This window comes from Cucumis melo, chromosome 10 (genome assembly GCF_025177605.1).
Source record: "Cucumis melo cultivar AY chromosome 10, USDA_Cmelo_AY_1.0, whole genome shotgun sequence".
NCBI lineage: Eukaryota > Viridiplantae > Streptophyta > Magnoliopsida > Cucurbitales > Cucurbitaceae > Cucumis > Cucumis melo.
The window spans coordinates 7,011,420-7,036,621 of record NC_066866.1 but is presented as its reverse complement, the minus strand read 5'-3'; the positions used below and the strand labels follow the sequence as shown (position 1 = coordinate 7,036,621).

At 31.7% G+C, this 25,202-nt stretch overlaps 1 protein-coding gene across 3 annotated transcripts; it reads left to right on the top strand.

Annotated features, from left to right (window-relative positions):
• Positions 1-17,964: 17,964 nt before the first annotated feature.
• On the top strand, positions 17,965-24,444 carry LOC103500244 (ultraviolet-B receptor UVR8). 3 transcript variants are annotated; one of them, XM_008463487.3, is made up of 11 exons: positions 17,965-18,386; positions 19,187-19,260; positions 19,357-19,441; positions 19,947-20,078; positions 20,153-20,386; positions 20,738-20,977; positions 21,364-21,407; positions 23,039-23,221; positions 23,354-23,444; positions 23,861-23,904; positions 24,011-24,444. In XM_008463487.3, exons 1-11 carry the CDS (start codon positions 18,161-18,163, stop codon positions 24,131-24,133), a joined length of 1,476 nt encoding a protein of 491 aa, XP_008461709.2. In that variant the 5' UTR covers positions 17,965-18,160; the 3' UTR covers positions 24,134-24,444. The 3 variants fall into 3 exon arrangements, with proteins under 3 accessions (XP_008461709.2, XP_008461710.2, XP_016902747.2); XM_008463488.3 differs by having other exon boundaries at positions 17,987-18,386; positions 20,157-20,386; positions 20,749-20,977; XM_017047258.2 differs by having other exon boundaries at positions 17,988-18,386; positions 20,732-20,977.
• The last annotated feature ends 758 nt before the right edge of the window (positions 24,445-25,202 follow it).

The window sequence follows — 25,202 nt, the reverse complement described above, 5'->3', positions numbered from 1 at the left end:
TAAAAATAATAAAATTAAATTAAATATAAAATATAAAATAAATATAGCTAGATAGAAAATAAAATTTAAAATTAGACCTAACATTTGAAAATCAAATAGTACATTAATAAAATTTACAATTCAAAATTCAAAATTTAATTAACTATTGAAAAAATTAAGAAGAACAAAATAAACACAAATTAAAAATATATTAAACATGCATGAAAGCTTAATAAAAATAAATATAAATAAATAAATTTAGAAATATTAAACATATAATTTTCTAAGTAATTTTTGTTAAGTAACTGTGAGTTAATTCCTTTTTAAACATGCTAATAATTTTGTATTAAGAAAGTTCTTTTCATATTTCATTTTATTTTGGCATAAAAATTTTAGGAAATTTATAATTTTTTGTTTAAATTTTGTCCAAATATTAATAAAGTTTTAGGGATCTTCTCAAAAATATAAAAAAGCTGCAAAATATTTACACTCTATAAAACAATTCCAAAAACGAAAAAAGCTCAGAGGCCCACCGTGTAAAATACCAAAAATGCTCTGTCAACCACGCCGTCAATAACGCGCACGTAATATATTTGCGATCGTTAGATATGGCTACAATTTATACGCGACCGTTTAAATATGGCTACAATTTATACGCGATCGTTTAAATATGGTTCAATATATACGCGATCGTTTAGATATAGTTCAATATATACGCGATCGTTTAGATAAGGCTATAATTTATACTCGGTCGTTTAAATATGGTTGCAATTTATACACGATCGTTTAGATATGACTACAATTTATCTTTTCAATTTCATTGTTTAATTTATCTTTTCAATTTCATTTTTTAATTTTATTACACGATCGTTTAGATTTGGGGACCCAAATCTAAATGATTTTTTTTTTTAAATTTGGTACACGATTTTTTTAATTCTTTTGGTACACGATCGTTTAAATTTCTTTACACGATCGTTTAGATTTATTTACACGATCATTTACTTTTTTTAGACGATCGTTTACATTTGACTATTCCAATAATCCAAATGATTTTTTTAAAGATTTTTTCAAGATTTTTTATACACGATCTTTTATTTTTTTTACAGGATCATTTACTTTTTTAAACAATTGTTTACATTTGGCTACTCCAATCTAAATGATTTTTTTTCAAGATTTTTTCTTTTATTTTTTTATACACGATCTTTTATTTTTTTTACAGGAACGTTTACTTTTTTAAACGATCGTTTACATGTGGCTACTCCAATCTAAATGATTTTTTTCAAGATTCTTTATACACAATCTTTTAAATTTTGCTATTTTGTTGTACACAGTCTTATACACAGTTGCTTCGATTTGGTTACCCAAATGTAAACGCGTAAAAAAAAAAAGACGATGGAAAGAAATCGAAGCGAAAAAAAAAGGAAGAGGAAAAGAAGAAAAATGATGGAAATAGCGCCCGTTTGGTAATGTTCCTGTTTCTCGTTTTCCGTTTCTGTTTCTAATTTTTAAGAAACAAATTTGTTTAATAAAGTTTCCTGTTTCTTGTTCTCAAAATAATCAGGAACGTCTCTATATCTGAGAATTCGTGGGAACAAAAAAAAAACAAGTTTCTTTTGTTTCCTTCCCAACTTTATTTCTCTTTGTTTCTCTTTTCCTCTTCCACTCGTCTTCTCCATTCTCAGTTTCGTCCTTCTCTCCAGCTAGGCGTTCTCCCTTCTCGGCTAGGTGTTCTTTTTTACTCCGTTCTCTTCTCCGTTTAGGTGTTCTCTCCAGCTAGCTCTCAGTTCCTTTTCTCTTCTCCGACTACATCTTCGTTCTCTGACTAGGCGTTTCTTTTGGACTCTCTGTTCTCCTTCACCCTTCTCCGATTTTCTGACTAAAGGTATGTATTTTTTTCTCTATTTATTGATTCTCCAACAAGTCAAAATATGGCTCTGTCTCCTATCGATCTCCATCTCCCTTAAAATTAGGGCTTTCATCACCTGCGTATTGTTTTTGTTGATGTGTTTTTTTCTTTTCTTTTTTTTCTTTTCTTTTTGTTGCTGATGGATTGATTTAAAGAAAATCTAGAGGTTACTCACCCCTTGAATTTGAGGTATAATTTAATCAGGTGAGCGTAGGTGAAAAAATTTATGCTTATTTGTTATTTCTCTTTTTCTATTGAAAATTGAATGTATATTGATTTGGAGTTTTTCATTCAAACATTACAGATGCAAATTTAGCTTGAACAGATGAAATTTGTCTATAGTGTATTGTTTTTCCTAGTGAATTGTCTGCTAAAACTTCATTAATTTGTACTGTGTTTGGTGTTGGGAAGCATTTTCTTTTACCTACCATTTCTTTCTATAGTGTGGTGCTGAATTGTTATCGTCAATCCAATGGCTTTGTTCATTATTTGTTAAGCTTAGTTTGTTTATGTAAATTTGTTCATTATTCTTACTGGAAAGGTAAAATTTTGAATTTGCTAATTAAATGTGATTAAGTTGTTTGATTAATGTAATTAAAGGAGTTTAATTTAGTTTCTTTGGGTTTAGTGAACGGAGGCGTTTTAATTTATATTATTAAAGGATTTGAATTATTCAAATCTTCCCCTTTCATAGTAGATAATGGCTAAGTTCAGAGATGTAACTGTTTAAAGTATAACTTGGAGTGATGAAAGTTTAATTTAAAATTTATGATGTGATTAAAGTATGCCTTCGTGGTCTTTTCCTTCATTGAATTGTTACTTAGATGATTCAATGGTTAAAGTTTAGTGAGGTAAGTATATCTCCTTTCTATAGTTAAAATGATTTTAAACCTTATTCTTGTTGCAATATTCTTCGCATCAGAAAATCTAAAAACAATATTTATGTGGTAAAAGAAAGCAGAAAACCTAAAAACAAGAGACAAGTGGTAAAAGAAAGTAGAAGAAGATTGAAAATAGAAAGTTCAATGGAGGTTAAGAAGAAGAAATTGGCCTTAATGAAGATGTACTTTTGCCAAACTCAACTCTCTATTATAATCCATAGCCACAAAGGCTAATACTAGATTTTTCATTATGTAGAAAGGATGTGTAAACTATGAACATTCTGTTTCTTTATTTTAATTTTGCCACTAATTTTTGGATTTGTCATTAGAAAGGATGTCACAAAAATCAACTGAACAACTTTGTGTCGATGACGTTGTTGAGATTGATGAATTAAAAAGTGAGGGACCATGGTCAAATAAGAGTGAAACTTTGTTTGTAGACTTAATGGATGAAGAGCTTGCAAAAGACAATCGACCAACTACAACATTTACAAAGACTAGTTGGAATTATATGAGAAGCCAACTAAATGCTAGTACAGGATATAATTATTCTCATGATCAATTGAAAAATAAGTTTAACAAATTAAGACAAATTTACAAAGACTTCAAAAAGATATTGAGTGATATGACAGAAAATGGTTGGGATCCATTATTAGGTACCATCAATCTTGAAGAGGAGTAATGGAATGAGCTTTTTAAGGTATAATAGTTGCATATTTTTTTCAATTTCTAATCATCTTTAGGCGAATAAGAGAGCTAAAAAGTTTTCATTTTCTATAGGTGAATAAGAGAGCTAAAAAGTTTAGACAAAGTGGTTGTCCACATTATGAAAAGCTCGTAAAGATTTTTGAAGATACTACTACAACAGGTGTAAATGCTTGCCCATCAACAAGACTTATTTCAGATTCTGAAGATGAAAATGGAAATGATGTTGCAAGCAACAAAAATGTTGGTGTTGAAGAGAATGATAAAGGAAAAAGCAAAAAACGAGTTCGAAGAAAGAAAGACGAATTTGGCAGTTTCTTCTCATCATTCTTAGATGTATATGCGGAGAATGCAAAGAGAAAGAATGACATCCTTGAGAAAAGATCTTTTGGTTGTACATCTAGTCAAGTTGATAAGAGTCAAACATCAAGCAAAAAAGATGATCTCCATGAAGAGTTGATGGAATGCTTAGACATTTTAAATACAATGGAGGATGTTGATGGAGAGGCTTATTCCAAAATACTGAAACTCATGCACGGAGATCTTGCTTGGAGAAAGCTATTTTTGCGCATGCCCGATTCAAGGAAGAGAGATTTCATAAATAGTCTTTAGATGTCACTTAAGGATGTTTTAAGGATTATGTCATTTACTTTTTAATATTAAACTTGAACATGGATTTTGTATGTTTGACTTTGAATTGTTATAGACTTCAATTGACTTTATGGTTTGTGTTATTTTTTAACATGACTACATTTTATGTATTGAGATGGATTTGTACGTTTTTTGTGTTTGATTTAAGGATATACTAGTGAATTGATATGGACTTCATTCAAGATAATCATTCTGATGACGGTTTTAATTCTGACGACAATGATGATGGTATTTGCATCCTTTTTACTTTATTCTACATGAGCTTGCACATGATACAATATTCAAAACAACCATGTAGAACCTCTGCACTGAGAGGACATGATTATGTGATTGAGTTGTTAAATGGAAACGATAGTAGATGTTTTGATTTTTTTAGAATGAAAAGAATTACATTTATAAGGTTTTGTGAAGATTTAAAATCAAAGACAAATCTGAAATCATCTAGGTATCTTACCGTTCAAGAAAAAGTTGTTATATTCTTATTAATCATATCACATAATGAAAGCAATCGTATAGCAACAGAAAGATTTCAACATTCGGGTCATACTATTTCTCTAGCTTTTAACCTTGTTTTGAGGAAAGTTTGCAAGCTTGGTGGAGAAATTATTCGCCCACCCAATATGGACACTGTACCAACGGAGATCGTATCAAATTCAAAATATTACCCTTTCTTTAAAGTAATGCCTTAATGTTTTGATTTATTTTAAAAAATATAATGTTTTGAAATATATTTATGTTTTTTATTATCCTTTAGGATTGTATTGGTGCTATTGATGGCACTTATGTTGCTGCAAGCATTCCCCAAAATGAAGAAATACCGTTTCGTGGAAGAAAAACTAACACAACATGGAATACAATGTGTGTTTGTTCATTTGATATGTTATTCACGTATGTCATGTCTGGTTGGGAAGGATCAGCCAATGATTCTCGTATACTTCAAGAATGTATCAAGAATCCCAAGAATAAATTTCCTATGCCTAAGAGAGGTAAATAATTATGCGTTTTCAGAACTTTAATTCCATCTTTGACTTTATGATACTTTTTTATTTGCTTTATTATATGCAGATCAATACTATTTTGTCGACTCAGGATATTCAAATATGCCAGGATTTTTAGCACCATTTCGAGGTCAAAGATATCTTTATGAGATTTTAGAGAAATGAGACATCGCCCTCAAGGTAGAGAAGAAGTGTTTAATTATCGACATTCTTCACTGCAAAATGTCATCGAACGTTGTTTTGGTGTGCTGAAGGCTCGATTTCCTATTCTTAAGCAAATGCCTCCTTACCCGATCAAGACACAAAAATATATACCGATAGCATGTTGCACAGTTCACAATTATATTAGATTGAATGATCGTCAAGATGATCTTTTCAATGACTTAGCAATGAATTAATGATCGTTGAAGATACACATAATTTGTCGGCCAATTTGCAGGGTGATATAATTGAATTAGATGTGAGTCGACAGCATCTACGAGAAATGGCCCGAGTGAGAGATGATATTGCGAATCAAATTTGGGCAACATTTGAAGGATAGATACAATTTTATGTTTATGTTATTTCTTTTATTTGTGCACTGGGACTTCTTTGTATTAAATGATATAAAGTACCTTTGATAATTTTTATTTTTATGTTTAGTGCAGGACATAAATTTAAATTTAATGTTTAATTGAATTATATGTGAATAAAATAAAAATAAATCTTGAAGATGAGCAATCAAACAAACTATTAAACAAGAAATAATAAAAATAGGAAACAAGAAACAGTTACCAAACACATTTTCTGTTTCTGTTTCTTTTTTTAAAGAAAGAAGAAACAGGGAACAAGAAACAGGAAACAGGAAACAGAAATGTTACCAAACGGGCCCTAAACGGCATAAATAAAAAATTGAAAGATAAGAAAGATGAAAAGAAATCACAGAAAAGAAAAAGAGAAAAGAAGAAAGACGAAATCGCGGGGAGGATGGGGAAGACGAAATAACAGGAAAAAGACGAATCGCGAGACAGAAAAGAAAGATGAAAGGACAAACCTGAAATATTTAAAAAATGGCTAACCTTATGGGCTTTGTTACACGACGTGTAAATAGTTTACGGTTTTGTTACGTTTATATAAGTTTCCCAAAGTTTTATTTATTTATTTATTTATTTATTTATTTTTGTTGAGGACATAGTTTCTTCGATTTCACCTTTTTAACATAATTATATTTTCATTAAAATAACGTTTTGTCCTTAAAGCTTTGCTAACTTTATTACAAGACATATGATATCAATTAAATATAGGTCTCTTAAAAAAAAGTCTTGGTGAAAATTTTTTCATTGGAATTTTTTCATACGAAAGTCTATCAAAACATAAATTTTGTTATAAAAATTTTGTCATACATATAACAAAATTTAACCTACAATTTTTATGTTAGTTGAAAGTTTTAGATAAAAATCAATACATTTTTATCAAATTTAGGTTACTTTTTGATTTAAAGGTTGAAAAATATAAGGGAAAATGCTGGTTTGTTTTTTAAATTTTACGTTTAGTTTCTATATTTTGATCGTAAAATTGTTACTCGTTTAGTTTAGTCCTTATATTATTAGTTTGGTTTTAATTTAGTCTCTAAACTTTAAAATGTTACAATTTAAACCGTTAAGATTTAATTCTTGTTTTAGTTTGGATTTTCTTTTTCAAATTTACACATTCAAACCTTTATTTTTTTTAGTAAATATTCGCTTTCGGTTGATGGATAATTATACAACTATGGAGTTAAAGTTTCAAATTTGATTTTAAATAAAAAGTTGTAAAACTTGAACAATTATAATTCTTTTACATCATTCACATTAAAGATGAAAACTTGTTTAGTAAAAAAGTTGAGATTAAAGGTAGTATAAATCTTAATACATAAGAACTAAATTGAAACAAAACTCAAACACATTAGTATTAGTTTTAGGAGTATACGTATAATATTTTAAACTCTAAAAACCAGATAAAAATTAAATCTAAGAGTTAAGAACTAAAAAGATAATTAACTTTAATTTTCCTTGCTACGGAAGTCTGTTTGTGCTAGTTACAAGTAATCAAAATAAAAATAACTTTTACAACATCATTTCCTTTCCCTTTCATGTAAGAGTTTTTCTCTTTCAATAGTAAATTAGTTTTCAAGTTCGACCTCTGAGGCATCAAAGGTACAAAGATTTTAGAATTAAAGGGTATAACCGAGCAATACATTTTTTCTTTTGCCCAGGGACGATAACAACGTACTTAGTTGTTGCCAAGGCAAAACTTTTCATGGTATAAAAATAAATGCACATTTCTTTTACAACTTTTGACTACTCAATCACCTTTTTTCCACTCTCTCCAAATAAAGAACTTAAAAGATAATTTAAGTACGAGTTGGTGAATGATTAAGTTTAAAGTGTTTCTAGATGAAACAACTTGGAACCAAAGGCGTAGGTTTCTTTTATAGTGTTTGGAGCTCATGACTTCCTTGAACTTTTTAAATGTGAGACAATTGCACTTAACATTTTACAAAAGAAAACTCAATAAATTTGAGCTTTGCAAAATATTTACGAAGAATCCATAAATCTTCAATAACTATCATGATTCCCAACTTAAAGAGAATTATAACTCGTCTCACCATGAAATAGTATAACATTAAGAATTACTACATTATGAGATTTTATCTCTTCGTCATACATGTCAATATACCTTATTTGAAATTTTTTTATTCAAACTTCAACCAACTTGAGACAGTTGAAAGTTTTGGGGCCATCAATATAATTTTCACCACACAAATTGTATAATTGCAAAACCAATTAATGCCTTTGTGTGCAAACTCTTCAATAATTCAACCTCCTCCAAAATGTACGGAATGCACGGAGGATCCTAATTGCCAAATTGGGGTAGAAGCGGTGGCTTAGCTTTGCGTTTAGGAGGTGTGGTAGGCCGACATGTCGAAAGTGAAATTTAAACCTCCGACCACATGTCGTTCACTTTGACCCATTCAATCATTTACTAAACCTTCCCTTCTTAACCACAATATCATTCATTTTAAATCAAAAAAAAAAAAAAAAACTGAAAAGTCCCCACCATATGATTACATCTTATAACTTTGGACCGTTACTTAAACTTTAGATCCTGTACATACGGAACACCTTATGTTTGACGTGCCCCCCAATCTCAACCGCTCAAACAACAAAGCCTTTGATTACTCTCCGTATTATCGGATCTTCGGCGTAGGACACGCGGCGTCTAATCATTTGATTGATATATTGCAATAAACGTCGGAGTGCCACGTCATTTAAAATAGGGCCGGGCTGGCCCATAATTTGAGGCCCAAAATTGAGGAGGGTTTATGGCCCGAAACTCGTGGCTTTACAAGCCCTATCAAGTAATTCACCACTAACTTTATTTCTTTGTTTTCTTTTATTTTTGGGTTTTTTTTTTAAAAAAAAAGACCAACTAATTTTTTAGAGGCTCACATTTCAACCTACCTTGTTTGTTGAAATTCTTTTCTATTGGTTTTCTACCACGTTGTTTTTTTTAATAACTTCAATTCTTCTCCTGAAATAAAAGGAAATTTTATTGTTTAGTTCATATGATTTGAAATTTTTACTGGTCCCTAAGTTTTAAAATTGAACTATTTATGTGCACCATTTATATTATCTTTCCATTTGGAGAATAATTTATAGATTTTGCGATAAAATCTCAAGTAATTTATTTGATTATCAATACGAGTTTTAGCTCTTCACATTAATCTCGTTTGAAAACTCCAATCTTGAGCTATATATAAAGTAGCTAAATATTCGAGAATCAACATAACTTCCTTTCTTTAAATTAAATATATACTATATTTAAATTTCTTTATTTGTAGTCTTGTATTTTTCTTTTTTAGGCATCACATCTTCTTTTTAGACACTATATTTAATTTTAAGAAGAAGGTGAAGTATTTATTGTTAAAAAAATGTTAAAAGTTTATAATATAATTACTTTTTAATAATAAATAAAGAAAAACTGTTAAGAAAAATAGAATATTTGATAAAACATTTACACTTCATACAAAAATTAAGTATAATAAATTTATCTTTTAGTAGCTTTGTTTTATAAAGTTTAAATAATTTGTTAATTTTTTTCTATTTTTTAGAAAAACTCCCACGTAGACATTGTTATGTTATGTTAATATATTATAGATTGTGTACTTTCATTGTCACTATTTAAATTATTAATTTCCATGGCTTCTAATATTTATGATGTGAAATGCAATTCCATATCAATTAAAACTGACGCATGATATTGATATGGAATAATTCATGTTGAATTGGACTAGTAGATGTGATATCAATGTGCTTAAGATGTTTAAAATCCAATCTGGGAAAATGATAGATTATGATTCATATGAAATGCTTTTGAATAATTGAGAATCGAATAAACGTTTTTACCAATATTTCTTTACGTTTTATCTATAAGAATAGGAATAGTGTGATCAATATCTTGACTTCTCGTGGATCTTTTGTCATTTTCTTAGGTGGTAGGTTTCTTTTTGTTCTTCACGTATCATAAATTTTATCCTAAGGGAATGTCAGGTTGCTATGACTTGTTTTCCTCGCGTCAAAGAAGAAGAAGAAGATAAAAGAAAAAGAAAAAAAGAAAAAGATCAAACTCAAGTATAGTTTTACCTTTCTAATCCTATTTATATGGGATATTAAAGAAACAATTCACTCCATACTCTACTTTAGTTTGTTTATTAAATTTAACGAACATCTTATATAGCAACGCAAGCTCACATTATATTTGAAACGAAAGATTATAGATTGTTATGTACTAAAATAAAGTTTGTTATGACACTACAAGAAAAGTTACCTTCTATGACATTTCATTACAAGAAAAATGGAGAGGAGATAAGAAACAACTGTCATAATATGTCAAAATGCGCGTTTTTTGTGGGAAAAGACGTTTTCGGAAATTATTTTCCATGACAGTTATTTACTGTCATAAAAGGTTCTAGGTTTTATTAAAATAATTTATTAAAATAAAAATCCCCAAATCTATTAAATTAATTGATTAAAAATTAAAAATCCCTAATTTTTCAATTCCTTCCATTTGCTGCCGCGTCTTCCTCAGCATATCATCTCCTTCCCAAATTAATCGCCTTCTTCGACGTCCGGCTTTCCTCAGTTCAATTTATTCCTCCCCGTCCGATTTTCTTGCTCCTAGTTTATCCTTTGGCCCTATATTCTTCTGCCCCGATTTGTCGTCGCCCATATTCGATTTGTCTTCTGCCCATGGTCGGACGAACTTCCGTTGACCGTGTGTCTTCCGCCGACGGTTCAACGTCGGCCAACTGTTCCGCCTCTGCCTACGCTTCAACGTCCGCCCAATCTTCTGTCAACAACCGGTGAGTTCTCAACCCCTCCCACTCTATCTCACTAATGAAGTCATTTTACATTAGCATATTTAGGTATATTTGCTTCAAATTGTAAATTGTCAATGTCTGTTTAATTGTTGTTTGGGCTGAAAATTTGACCATATTTGACCATTGAGATGCAAATTGTCAATGTCCTTCAAAGTGTGTAGTTTGTATGTAATATTTGACCATTGAGATGCAAAAAGACAATAGGATTGCTTACGTTGGGATAACCATCCATATGATTTCACATCTTTTGTTCGAATGACTTTACTAACTTACCTTGCTCTAAACAACCAAGCACGGGTCTCATTATCACTATCACTTATTATATCTTTTTTATGTAAGTTGTAGACTCTTTTTCTACTAGTGAGAATAGTTCATATATGGGGTGTTTTGGTTAAGAATAGGATTATCATTTTATCAATTGGCTTAAATGAAAATAATTCTAAGTACAATCATTGTGTCCTTATTGAAATTAAATTTAGTTTAGAATATATAGAATTTACATTAATTTGATATGTTGCCTATTAAATTTAGCTTGTTTAAAGTCACTAAATTCCTTATAATCCAACCTCATTATTAATGCAATCATTATTCTACGTGCTCTTCTATCTTGTAGTGGGTTCTATAGGAAATATGTGTATAATAGGATGTAGTTACTAATACTCTTCCTTGAGTTGTCATCCATCTCTTTTGTAACCCAGGTTTGTTTAGAAGGCAATTATAGAAGATTTGGTGTTTGTAACATCTACAGAATGGACAAATCATGGATGATGAAAAATAGGATGTCTAGAGAATATGATGTAGGAGTTGAAAATTTTATTCAATTTGGTTTGTCTCATGCCAAAGGTTCTAATTCGATAAGATGTCCATGTCTGAAATGTGGGAATCGTTTACTTAAAGATGTCTCAATAGTTCAGTATCATTTGTATGCCAATGGAATTGATAAAAGTTGAAAGATATGGTTCTGGCATGGTGAAGATTTGAACTCATAGACCGTTAGCAGTAAAATGGAAAATACAGTCGATGAAAAATATGAACACGACGATTAGTTTAATATAGTAAACATGTTTCAATCCGCTTACGATGAATCTTGTAATAGATCCAATACATTTGATACTATGTTTGATGATGCAAAGAAACCCTTATATCCAGGATGTAAGAAATTCACGAAGTTGTCAACCCTTGTGAGACTGTACAACTTAAAGGTTAGATATGGTTGGAGTAACACTAGCTTCTCTGAATTGTTGTTCATAATAAGTGATCTCCTACCTGACAACAACGAATTACCAACTTCTTTATACGAAGCAAAGAAAACACTAGGTGCCTTAGGACTGAGTTACCAAAAAATTGATGCATGTTCTAATGATTGTTGTTTGTATAGAAAAGAGTATGCAAACTCAACAAAGTATCCTAAGTGTGGTTTGTCAAGGTGGAAGATCAATAAAAACTCAACAAGGGAAAACAGTAGAGTGGCTGCCAAGCAGCTGTGATATTTTACAATAGTTCCAAGATTTATAAGAATGTTTAAGAACTTAGAGAATGCTAAGAACTTGCGTTGGCATGCGATGGATAGAAAAGTCGATGGTATTATGAGACATCCAACTGACACTCCATCATGGAGGTTGATAGATCACATATAGCCAACATTTAGGTCAGAACCAAGAAATCTTCGTTTAGGTTTGTCGACTGATGAAATTAACCCATTTGGAGATTTATCGTCGAACTATAGTTGTTGGCCAGTTATTAATATACAATCTTCCAGCTCCTTCATTTACATTGCTGATCGTTGAGTTACTTCGTTTACCTTTTTGGCTATTTCATATTGTAATCGTTGAGCTCCTTCATTTACACTTACGATCGTTGAGTTCCTTCGTTTACCTTTTTGGATATTTCATGTTGTAATCGTTGAGCTCCTTCGCTTGCATTTCTAGATAATACATATCGTAATCATTGAGCTTCTTCGTTTACCTTGTATACAGCCGTTTTCATTTCAATTAAATTGTTAGTTTTGCCCTAAGAAATTCAGTATTGACGCCGTTACCATAATGCACTCGTAGGTATCTATAAACAAGTATGGAATCATCAAGAACTTTGAATCTATACAAGGTCGTTGATTCTGGGTCGATTAGTTGTGGGAATTCTAAAGAAGAACGAGCCCAATTGTTGACTGCAAGATTACTTGGAACAGATTACGATCAACTCTTACTGATTCCTTACAATTCCGAGTATGTCCATAACCTAAAGTTATTGATACGATTTGTGCTTACTATAGTTTAAGATGTAGTATTATTGTTTCACACATATATTTAGGAATCATTGGACATTGGTTGTAATAAACCTTACGAAGGGTGCTGCCTTTTGGATAGACCCTTTGAAAAACCGTATTGACCCAGATGTAACCGAAGTAGTTGAAAGGTATGTCATACTTACTTTTACCTTTACTTCCTTTTTTCTTAAGTTAGTTCAAACTCTGATATTGTTTTGTAGATCGTTCAACATAATGAACAAGAAAAAAACCAAATTGGAGGGTCGTAAAGGTATGTAAATATCTATGTTACTATGGGTTGTAAATTAATTCATATTTCTAACATAGGTCAAGTCATTTGTATGTGTATCTCCAGTATCCTAAGCAATTAGGAGTAGTAGAATGTGGTTATTCCGTGATGCGGTTCATGCGTGACATCATATTGTCAAGGAGTACTTCTATCATACAGATAGTAAGCATAACAGTTATAAAACTAGCGTGTATATATACTTTTTTGTGAATGAAACTCATTTAGAACCACTTTATTGTCTACAGATGAAAGATTCACCCCGTGCTTATACACAGGATGACATTGATTGTGTATAAGGTCTGAGTGAGCTGAGTTTGTAGGGAAGCACGTACATTGTGCTTAGGATAAGATATTTTGTCACACACTTTGTCACATATTTTGTCATATACTTTGTATTTTGTCACATATTTTGTCATATACTTTGTATTTTGTCACATATTTTGTCATATACTTTGTCACATATTTTTGTGTTCGAGCTACAATGGAAAATACAGTGCTGGAGGAAAATACAGGTGCCATGTTCAATATCAATGAGGTAAGGTTATCTTAAAAATTACTAAAATGCAGTTTTTGAAGTTCATCGAATTATCTCCATTGATTTAGTATCTGTAACTTGAATACACTTTTTGCTAAGATGAGACACTCTGTTTTACTTGCCATGCGCTAAAAGTTGTTCTCAGCCTTCTACTTCAAATCCCAGCACTTCATAATCCATTTTCATTCAAAAGGTTGGTTTTCTCTCCTTTTGTACTTTGTGCTAGTGCATCGTTCGATCAATTTTTTTACTTTTAGCTATTGATATGCTTGTAGGTTTTTTAGCTTTGAGTTTTGTTAAGTATATGGGCTGAATTTGGTGTTTGCGATTATGTGTTCTTGAAGTGTGTATGTAATTTAGGTAAGTTTGTGGGCTGAATTTGGTGTTTGCGCTTATGTGTTGTTGAAGTGTGTATGTAATTTGGTTAAGTATGTGCTCTATGTTGTTGAAGTGTGTTGTTGATAAAAAAGTGTTGTTCAAGTGTGTTGCTGATCATAAAGTGTTGTTGATCATGAAGTGTTGTTGAAGTGTGTTGTTGATCATGAAGTGTTGTTCAAGTGTGTATGTAATTTACCTAAGTTTGTGGGCTGAATTTAGCTAAGCTTAGAAGTTATTATTCTTGAAGTGTGTATGTGCTCTATGTTGTTGAAGTGTGTTGTTGATAATGAAGTGTTGTTGAAGTGTGTTGTTAATCATGAAGTGAATGTGATGTGCTTATGTGGGTGAATGCGTTGTCTTGTTGAATCATTTTTTTTCCTTTTCTTTTCTTATTAGGTTTTGTCACAATCCATTGGAGCAATGAAGACATATTTACGCCAATTTATTCATGTATAGGCTTTTTTTGTAGGTTTGGTAGGAATTTTTTTTGTTTAAATGTAGTTATTTAAATAGTTTGTTCATACCAAAACACATTTGTACCAACAATTAAAGCAATATTACAAAGTGTGTTTCTTTCTATTAAAGTGTTCACCGTTTTTCCATATGTGATTGTATTGGCCGTCTGTAATGGTATGTGTAATGACAGGGCGACATGAAATACATGATTCAACAAGAAAGAGGGCTATTGAGAACAGTGACTAAAAACACAACTATGACATTTAAATTGAAAAACAAAACTGTCATCGAAAAAGTTTTATTGACAGTTAACTAAAGTCATGGTAAGTAAAATAATGACCGTTAAAAAGTGTCATAAATGATAAATAATGACATTTAATATCAGTCATAGAATATTAACAATGATAGTTATCCTCCGTCATAAGATGTAAACTATGACAGTTATAAGTTGTCATAAAGTATAAACAATGATAGTTATTAACTGTCATCGAAAATAAATAATGACAGTTATACTCTATCATAAAATGTAAACTGTGATAGTTATTAACTGTCACGAAAACCACTTATAATCTGTCACGAAAACCAATTTAACTGTCATTGTAGGCCCTTTTTGTACTAGTGTGAAATTTAATTAAGAGATTTAAATGAAATTAAATCACGTAAAGAATAGAAAATACGTTTAGAAAGATTGAAATGTATATTTATTAACACCACTTATGGTTCTAAATAATAAAATAAAATTAAAGGAAAAAATGCTATTAGTTTGTCCATTTTTAAATCTTTGAGAAACCTATACTAGATAATATAACCGTAAATAGATTCTAATAATATGTCTCTCTTTATATATATATATTCTTTCATAAATAAATTTAACTTGGTGTCTAATATATTGTACTTTTATTAATTAAGCTAGTATATTATCCATTAGTTATCAAATTGAAAATTTAAGGCTCAATTTTAAAAAAGAGTTAATTTATTAATATATGGGTAGATCCACACAATGCATTACTCTTAATCAACTGATCTGGAATCTAGAAAAAATGAATATTGCACTACGTAAAAGAGTTTAGAAGAAAAGCTTACAAAATGAGCAACCGAACTTCCTTTCTTAGTACTATAAAAATGATGTCGACCAAAATAAACGTAAGAATGTCAATAATATGTATTATTAAAATACGTCATCGATCAATCATAAAAGTTTTCAAAATAAAAAGCTATAAATGACGATGAATAAAGAAATACATTGGAGACTCAAAATAGCATTTATCGTGTTAAGTAGATGATTCATCCACAAGATCCTAAACCATACTTACCAAGTCATTACCAAATCTCCATAAGAGATTTAACAAATAAAAGGAAAAAAAGAAGTAAGATGGTCGGTGAGCTAGAAGAAGAAAGTAAAAACTAAACGACATAATGTAACAATTGAGATAATAATATCCATTCAAACATATCTTTTAAATTTAGATTTTATAAAATTAAAATAGTTATTTCTCAAACTAATCTTAATTATCATCTACGAACTTATGTTTCCTCGATTTAATTAAAGTCAAACTTAAAACTATAATTACACTAATTTCTTCTTTTAATAGTTACATTGTATTAGAGAAATAACATCCATCGAAAGAAAAGACATTTTTATGCACTTAATTTTCGTAGAGAAAAATAAGATAAAATGACCGGTGAGCTAATCACCAACCAAATTGAAATGTCAAAGTTATTATAAAATTTTCCTCTTTTAAAGTTAAACACTCGTTATTTAATTAAATTATTTGACTAATTATCACTTAATATTTTATATATATTAATTTTTTTCATCATTTAATATTTTATACTCAATCAAGTTCGATGTATTTCTTGATGTTAGGGGTTTAAATTTCTCACACCTACTAGGTATACTAATTTTCTTTTTATCAATAGTACTCTAAAACTTTCTAAAAAGTAGGATAAATGTATGGACTAATGAGGCATGACTTTCAAATGCTTGCCAACAAAATACCATACAGACAAAATAATATCGAAAGTATTAATTTCAAATGAATTTTTAACCACTCACTCTATAAGTTTTGTGGTTATCGATCAAACTTTATTTCCTTTCCATTAACCTACTTTATTGTATCACATAATTTAGACCACAGTCAAATAATTAATGGTAAATGATTATTATTTTTATTATTAATTACAACAATTTAGATATATAAAAACTTGAACCTTCAATTTAAAAGAAATATATGTCGATGAGTGTGAATCTATGTTGACTTTATAATGATTAGTAATCTAATGAACGATTCTCTTATATCAATATATTTTAAAACACTGCACGTTAATTATAGTGGTTTATTTGAAATAATCATAACCAGAGACATGATCGAAAGGTTTTAGTATTGATGCTTATTCATTAAGCTAAGTTTAGGAATTAACTTTAAAACATAATAAGGAGAGAGGGACAGTTTACAAGAGAAAAACCAAAACATAATTGATGACCATTGACTCCTTTTGAGGTGAATTACAAAATCCAGACACATCCATTTCTTGTTGTCAAACCACCCATAATTTTTAAGGGAATAAAATGCAAAAAGTAAACAAAAAACAACATAATAATTAGAAAAAGACATTTTTATTAAAAAGAAAAAAAAAAAACTAAGTCTTTTACCTCTAAAATAAGTCAGGGTGTTTTTTTTTTTATCAAATTTTACTACAACAAATATTGTCTAATTATATATCGTGTCATTGTCTAAAAAAATTGAATTTCGCTTGCTAAAAAAATACTCATACCAATATTTACTATGAGTTTAAGTTGGGTTGGTTCAAATAACTTTATTAAAATGCAAAATAATTTTTAAAAAATTCCATAATATCATTTTTCTTTGAAAACTTATCAATTTTATACTTCACTATAATTTCAATTATCCAGCTTTAGTTTAAGTATTAAATGTGGTCAATAAGTTAAATTTGACAAACAATAATAATAATAATAATAATAATAATAATAATAATAATAATTTGATGTAGAATTAAATAAATTGAAAATGTTATTATTATTTATAAAAAGGAAAAAACCGGAAAGCAATTGGAAAATTCTTTAAAAAGAAAAAGAAAAAGAAAAAAAAGGTTAGAAATAGATGGGACCCAGGTGGCGGTCTCAGGAGGGTGATGCGAGACAAGGGACCACGATGACATGTACAGGTACTCAAAAGGGGTTGGTTAGCTGAGATGAAAGGAAAGCATGCCAAAATTATAATCATTGGAGCTTCGAACAATACTTCGACACGTGGAAGGTTATTAACCTGCCACGATACACCCCAAACATTGTCGAATAAGAGAAGAAACGACCTTCAAAACACTCGACCTTCCAGAAACTTCCCGCTAACTCCTGGCTACAATTCGCCAACGGATCTGATGGCTCCAATCTTGCCACTTGTCAAGAATACCACGTAAGCATCCGACGTGGCCCTCCCCATTCCCCTGAAAATGATACGTTCCCTTTTCTTTCTTTTTTCCTTCTTTTGAAATGTCTTCAACCTTAGGGCACTTCTTCTTCTTCTTCTTCTTCTTCTTCTTCTTCTTCTTCTTCTTCTTCTTCTTCTTTCTGTATCACTTCCCTAAGTCCACCACAGTTCAAATCAGTTCTCTGTTTCCATTGAAACCGCACGAAGCTCTAAGCAATTAGCGTCTGTTCTTTGCTGGGTCTTTTTCTTGTAGGGCCAGTTAAATCGATATGAATGGCGAGGGGAGCCGAGGAGAAGATGAGATCGTGGGGATGGAAGAGGATGTTAAGGACAAGAAGATTGTTTTTATGTGGGGGTATCTTCCCGGAGCTTTACCTCAGAGGTCGCCCTTGCTGTCGCCGGTGGTCGTTCGACTTCCGGGAAAAGATGCTACTGACGGTCATGGTTGGAGGGATGTTTGTGGTGGTGGCTGCGGGTTCGCTGTAGCCATTTCTGGTGATTTGTTTTTCTTTGAAATTTGCTTTGTGATTCTTTTTATGGGTTTTTATGTTTTCTGTTGGAAGTTTTGGGGTTTGTCAATTTTTCTTGCATTACTGGATTTTGTTGATTTGGTGAATGTAAGTCTTTATATTTTACGGGGTGTGTTTCTCTCTCTCTCTCTCTCTCTCTATTATTATTTTTTATTTTTATTTTTTGCTGACTGAGTTTGTTCAATGGAGTGAGGAATTGGAGTTTGAGTTCTAGGTGGTTTTTTTTTGGTTTCTGGGTTGTGGAAATTTGAAATTGCTTTTGCTGAAATGTTGATATTTAACTCACTTCACTTCAGATTTTTCTTTGTTTTGCTCTTTAGTTTTTGGTTTGTTCAGATTTGGAGTTGTTTCTGCAATGGGTGAATTGAGTTCATTCAGGACTCTTTCTTATCCGTCTGGCTTAAGATTTTGTTCTTTACTACATGTTTTATTCTTTCCCTCCCCTCCAGATTGAAGAGGGCTACATTCTTCTTTTTGTTTGACGAAGGATTATCGTTTCTTATGCATTGCTTTTTAAAACAAAATTGTTTGAAAACTTTACTTCTGAATGTCTTTTCAGTGTTTTATCTGTTTAATTGGTTATATTTTGGGGATTTACTGTACACTCGAACAATTCATTTAACTGCCAGTTCTCATGTTAACTGTCTTCATTGATTGCTTATGACTGCTGATATTGGATTATATAGTTTTTTTTTATCTGTTTTCTTCACAATGTAGTTCTTTCTTTTATTTGATATTTAGTGTTCTGTATCCTCATTTAACCAGCAACTGGAAAACTCATTACATGGGGCGCAACGGATGATCTTGGTCAAAGCTATGTCACCTCTGGGAAGCATGGGGTATGAGCCATAACTCTATGTTCGTTGAATTAAATTGTTTTTACTGTTGGTTGTTAATGAACTGACCTGTTAGTATATTTCAATTTTCTTCTCAAGGAAACTCCAGAGCCCTTTCCTCTTCCAACAGAAGCTTCTATAGTAAAAGCAGCTGCAGGTTGGGCCCACACTGTTGCTATTACAGGTAAACCATTTCTTCTCTTTGAAAAGAGCAAGAAGATTGAAATCCTGTTAAGTTATTTATGGATGGTGCACGAACAAGAGAATGGTGAAGTCTTTTTGTTTGTTTTTTGAAGCACAAGATGGACTGGGAGCTTAAACGTAAAATCTGAGAATAAATTCACTTTATAGAAAATTTAAGCAGTTTTGTACATATGTAGGAATTATAGGTTATATAAGAGATTTTTTTTGGAGAAAAGAGGACTTTTATGGATGTTATTGATTTTTTTAATCACTTTGATGGGTTTTCTTGAAAAATTAATGATTAGCTCCAGGGCTCCTACACATTAACTTCTCTTTTTGTCGTTAAGTTCTTTAGTCAATCACCTCACCAGATGAAGGGAAATAGAGAAATATGTTTCTTTGTACTCCAAGTCGCGGTTCAAAGTTTGTTTACATTACATCCTTTTTATGCCTATTGTATTGGCAATTGAACTGGTCTGTTGACGTTTCTACTCTATATGTTCCAGACAGTGGAGAAGTCTACACATGGGGATGGAAAGAATGTGTTCCTTCTGGAAAGATCTTTGGTGATCTGTCTGCTGGGGCTGCCTATGAAAGGGATGTATTAGAGAGGCAGTCTTCTTCCGTGATAGATCAAGGTACTGTTCAAACTTACTTATGATAAGAGATTTTTCAAGGTTTTTCTCACTGGCCTTTCATGTTTTTGTGGCAGTCAGCCCTCGTTTACAAGCTTCACGATCTACTGGTGTCGTCTCCAGTATTGAAGCTAGAGCTGGTGGAGCAGAAAGTACTAAGAGGAGAAGGGTTTCATCAGCAAAGCTTGCAGCTGAGAGTTCATCATCAAGTGATGAGACTCTCTCTGCAGTTCCCTGTCTTGTTACTCTTAATCCTGGCGTTAGAATCACCTCGGTTTCTGCAGGAGGGCGTCATACATTGGCTTTGTCAGGTAATTCTAATATTTTATATATTAATGTTGTCCACTTGTTTCTGTAATAAATTTTGAGATTTATAGCATGTCAGTTGGTATAATTAGTCAATCTATATTTGTATATACTTTTAGATTGAATCATTCGAACTGGTTTATCAAAAATATCTCAAGTAAATTTTGTAACCAATAGTGCCAAGCTTGTCCTAGTTGATTCTATTCAACCCCATGAAATATTAATCTAAAAGCCCTTCTTCTTTTTCTTTTGGACCCATTCAAAAATCAAAATTACTTCTGGAAGAAATTTGGAATTTGCTAGAATAACATTAAATACACAACATATAATGCACCCTAATGTCTTAAAAGTTTCAGATATGGGACAGGTCTGGGGTTGGGGCTATGGTGGAGAAGGACAGCTAGGTTTGGGCTCCCGCATTCGTATGGTTTCCTCTCCACATCCTATACCTTGCATCGAGTCCTCTTCTTTTGGCAAAGATAGATCTGCAGCTCTTGCTCGAGGAAGTGCAAGCTTTGAGGGTCAAGGTAGTAGAATTCCTGGAAGCTATGTGAAGGGAATTGCTTGTGGAGGGCGTCATAGTGCAGTAGTGACAGGTTTGTGATGTTTGTTTTCTGTTGATTTCTGTAGATCACAATAAAATTTTTGGAAAATAATGATAATATTTATAAGGTGAAGACTGGTGGCAAAACTTAAATACTTTGATCAGTACTTGTGCATTATATATTCATACGTGCAGCAATCTCAGATGGTATAGTTTTTAATAGGTAGATTAATGAAAATTAAATTTCGCCTTCAGAACATTGAACTTATGTTTTTTCTTTGTTACTAAGTGTCCTTAGAGGTTATGTTTTATGCATTAATTTCTGTATTCATATGAAACATTGGTGCTTGATTAGTCTAGACCTCTGTGTTTTTTCATACTGTCCGGTTGAAGTGTTAATCTACGGATATTTGATATTTCTTGTCTTGTATGCCACAGATGCGGGGGCACTGCTGACTTTTGGTTGGGGGCTATACGGACAGGTGAATTTATCATGTCATTTTCTTAACACATGTTTTATTTCGCTATAACATTTTTCTCTCACCATTTGCATTCATTCTAACACTTTCCATTGTGGGAATTTCTTTTTCTTTTGTTTCATGATTTATGTTCATTCTCTGTATGCTCTTCCAACACATTCTCATCACATTCCATTTCTTCCTTGGCATCCTTTTTGGCGTACCTTTTATTTCATTTATCGGTTAATGCATAGTGTAATTCGTAGGACACAATTAATCATTCTAATGCTAGATCATTTAATTCTTTGAACTAATTCTGTACATATCTAAGTGGTTATGACTCATCATTTGTATCTGTTAAGTTGCTTTCCTTGGTTTGGTCCCATGACTCATGGCATGTTTAGGAGTCCCAAAAATTTTCTCCCACCAAAAATCAGCAATTAGACAACACCTGGGCATCTTTCTTGTGCTTGTTGTTCACCACCCAATTTTTTTCAAGTGATGGTGGACCTCACTGAATATATTCTTGGAATATATCTTCTTCCATCCAATGTTTCTTTATGCCAACTTCTTTCCCCTCTTCTGATTAATCCTGTTGAATGACAAACATGCTATCTGTTTCTACTTAGGTATCTCCTATCAAATATCTTATTAACATGATAGCTTTTCCTTTCAACAAACGATCAACTTTCTTGTATTCTGGACCACTAAAATCTGTTGGCTGCTAAAATCTTTATAGGAAGCTTGTTAAGGAGTTCTAGTTCATTCAATATGGTTGTGTAAAGCCGAATCTATATTGCAGGATCTTCAGTTTTTATTCGAGATGCTTTTTTGTTCCTATGACTCTGGGACTCTTGATTTTGCACAAATGGGTTGGAAGATAATCCATTTAACTCAATGCTACAAGTTAAAAAACCCTTCCTTATAAATTAAGGGCCCATATGGATCGACTTTCTTAGTGTTTATCAACATTTTTTTTACATTTATACACACTTATTTAAATACTTAGAAAGTCAATTCTGTTTGAATTAACTTTTCAAGTGTTCAATTTAGTAAATAAGTCATCTTAGAAAAAGAATTGAATTGTCTATCAACCAACCATAATAGCTTTTGAAACAATTTTGATGAGTATTTTAAATAGTTTTTAGCAATAGAGTTTTAGAAAATGGCTTTTCAAAAAAACTTTTTTTCGTTCAGTACATCCAAATAGGTCCTATGTTTGTTGAATCAACCATCAGTTATCAATACATATGACTCCTATATTTCACCATTGTAGATATAATGTTAGACCAACAAATTTTGGTGGATTTTCTCTCCATTATCATTCAAGAGTGCACATTTACCTTTTTTCCTTATTTACTTGTGATCCTTTTCTTTTTTACCTTGTAATCAATAGCCATGCCCCTACTTCATTAGCAAGTTAACTAGTTTAATCCTGTGTACAACCCAACATCAGCAGTTCACTATATTGACAATTGACCAATCTTCAGAATCAATCTGTAGGTAAAGTAGATATGGTGGAGAAAAAGATATGTAGATGTAGATCGTCAAGATCAAGTTCAATCAAAAAGAGATAATTCTTTCTGTTCCTTTTCCCATACTCTCTCTTTTGCTTGTGCTGCTGCTATATTCTTGGTTTAATTTATGTCTTACAGTGTGGGCGAGGGTGTACAGATGATGAGTTAAGTCCAACATGTGTGTCCTCATTACTCGGCATTCGGATCGAGAGTGTTGCTGCTGGACTGTGGCACACAGTCTGTATATCCTCCGATGGAGATATATATTCATTTGGTGGAAATCAATTTGGGCAGTTAGGAACGGGTGCTGATCAAGCCGAGGTATATGCTTCACTATATTGATGCTTACTTTAGCATGTCAGATCTTTATTGGTTATATTATTATGATCGTACCAGATCTGAAGTTGGAAAATTTAATTGATATTATGCATTATTTTCCTTTCACAAATCCAGACACTTCCAAGACTTCTAGACGCACCGAGTGTGGAAAATGTAAATGCAAAGGTTGTATCATGTGGGGCTCGTCATAGTGCTATAGTATCAGGTACTTCATCATCTTCTTGCACACGGAGTCTATTTTTCTGATTCGTGAGATCCTGCCATCAATTCACTGAGATGAAAATGTTCGAGTGTCTGAACTCTAAAAAATTGTTTGTTGGAGAGAAATGGAATTTTTATATGGGTTGTCCAGATCTAGTCGATTTGTGTTAGTTTCTTCTTCTAAACTTCTGAGTTTTAGAAGAAATAGTGTCTGCATAGAAGATATCTATTAGAAGATAAAAAAAAAATGACTAATATAAACCTTTTGTCCTTGCATGGTTGGCAAGAACGACTTCTAAAGAAATACGTTATAATTGGACTTTTCTAAACTTTATGCACTGTATATGATGAACTTTGGTTGGTTGATTACACATTTTTGTGCAATATTCATTCTGACTTTGTTGTTTCTCCAATTTCTAGAGGATGGAAAAGTGTTTTGCTGGGGATGGAACAAGTACGGCCAGGTATGTTTTTAGTTTGGTGCTTGTTACATATTGCTACAACAATTCTGTAGTTTATCATTGCCTTCCGATCTTGAAGATCTCAGAAGCTTCCATTTAAACACTGCAGCTAGGTTTGGGCGATGTAATCGACCGCAATATTCCAGTCGAAGTCCCAATGGAGAATTGCACTCCTAAAAATGTTGCATGCGGATGGTGGCACACCCTTCTTTTGGCTGAATCGCCCACCTAAATTCCTATCCTCTGTCCTAGCTTCAACAAAGTTTTGTTAGTTTAGCTGCCCCTTCTTTGATAATGGTAGATTCATTTTGTAAATGCATAGACAATAGCTTTTCATCCATATGCATGTACATTCATCATTCATGTATGTACTCATTCTTTAATGGTTAGAGGCTATCATATTAGGAAGAAATTTTACATATATAAATGCTGATGGGGACAGGAGATACCAGTTCCTGATTGAGGTAGATTATTTGTATACCATACATTATAAAGTTAGAACCATAAGGAAGACCATCATTATCAGATGTTCACTTTCTTCTAGACTTCAAACTGTTTTAGGCTCTTATAAATTGTGTACTTCAGTTCAAAAGTGATGATAACTTCGACAGATGATTTGAAGAATTTTGATGTTATATCATATAATAATTCTTACTATAACCATTGCAGTGCCCTTCCTTTTTCTTTCTCCTGTTTAATATTTGGAATAGTTTATCTTGATTCATGCGTTGCCATATAATATGACCATTTGGCATTTTACTTTGAAGTGAAAACTTTTAGCCTCGACGATGTGCCAGACTAATTGGCTGGTGTAACTTGGCTCGATATTCATATTTTAGAAATGCAGGTCTTAGCTCTAATCTCAGTCTCCACACACAAGGGATTTAGTTTTGGACTCGGACCATTCTATGTAGATGATGGTAGAAGACCACTATCAAATCATTTTTATTTTATCACTATCAATAAAAAGTTTTCACTAAATATTTGATATAAAAATTTTGGGGTTTGACGACGTGAAGAAATGAGTTAGATTTAGATTACCCTATGATAGAAGACCAAGAGATAAGAAGAACTAACTCTTCATTTTAGGTTCGAATACTCTACAAGGTAATCGAACTTATCTAAATGTTATTGGTTGCAATCCTAGATCAATGCTTGTAATCGAACTTACCTGAATGTTCATGGCATGGAACTCTAAGTCAAGAATTGCTAAAAGATCATGACTTTACTGAGAATTTTTACTGATAAAAAAACTCTAAAACTTCAAAGGTTTAAAACACATGTATTTTGTTTTTCTATTT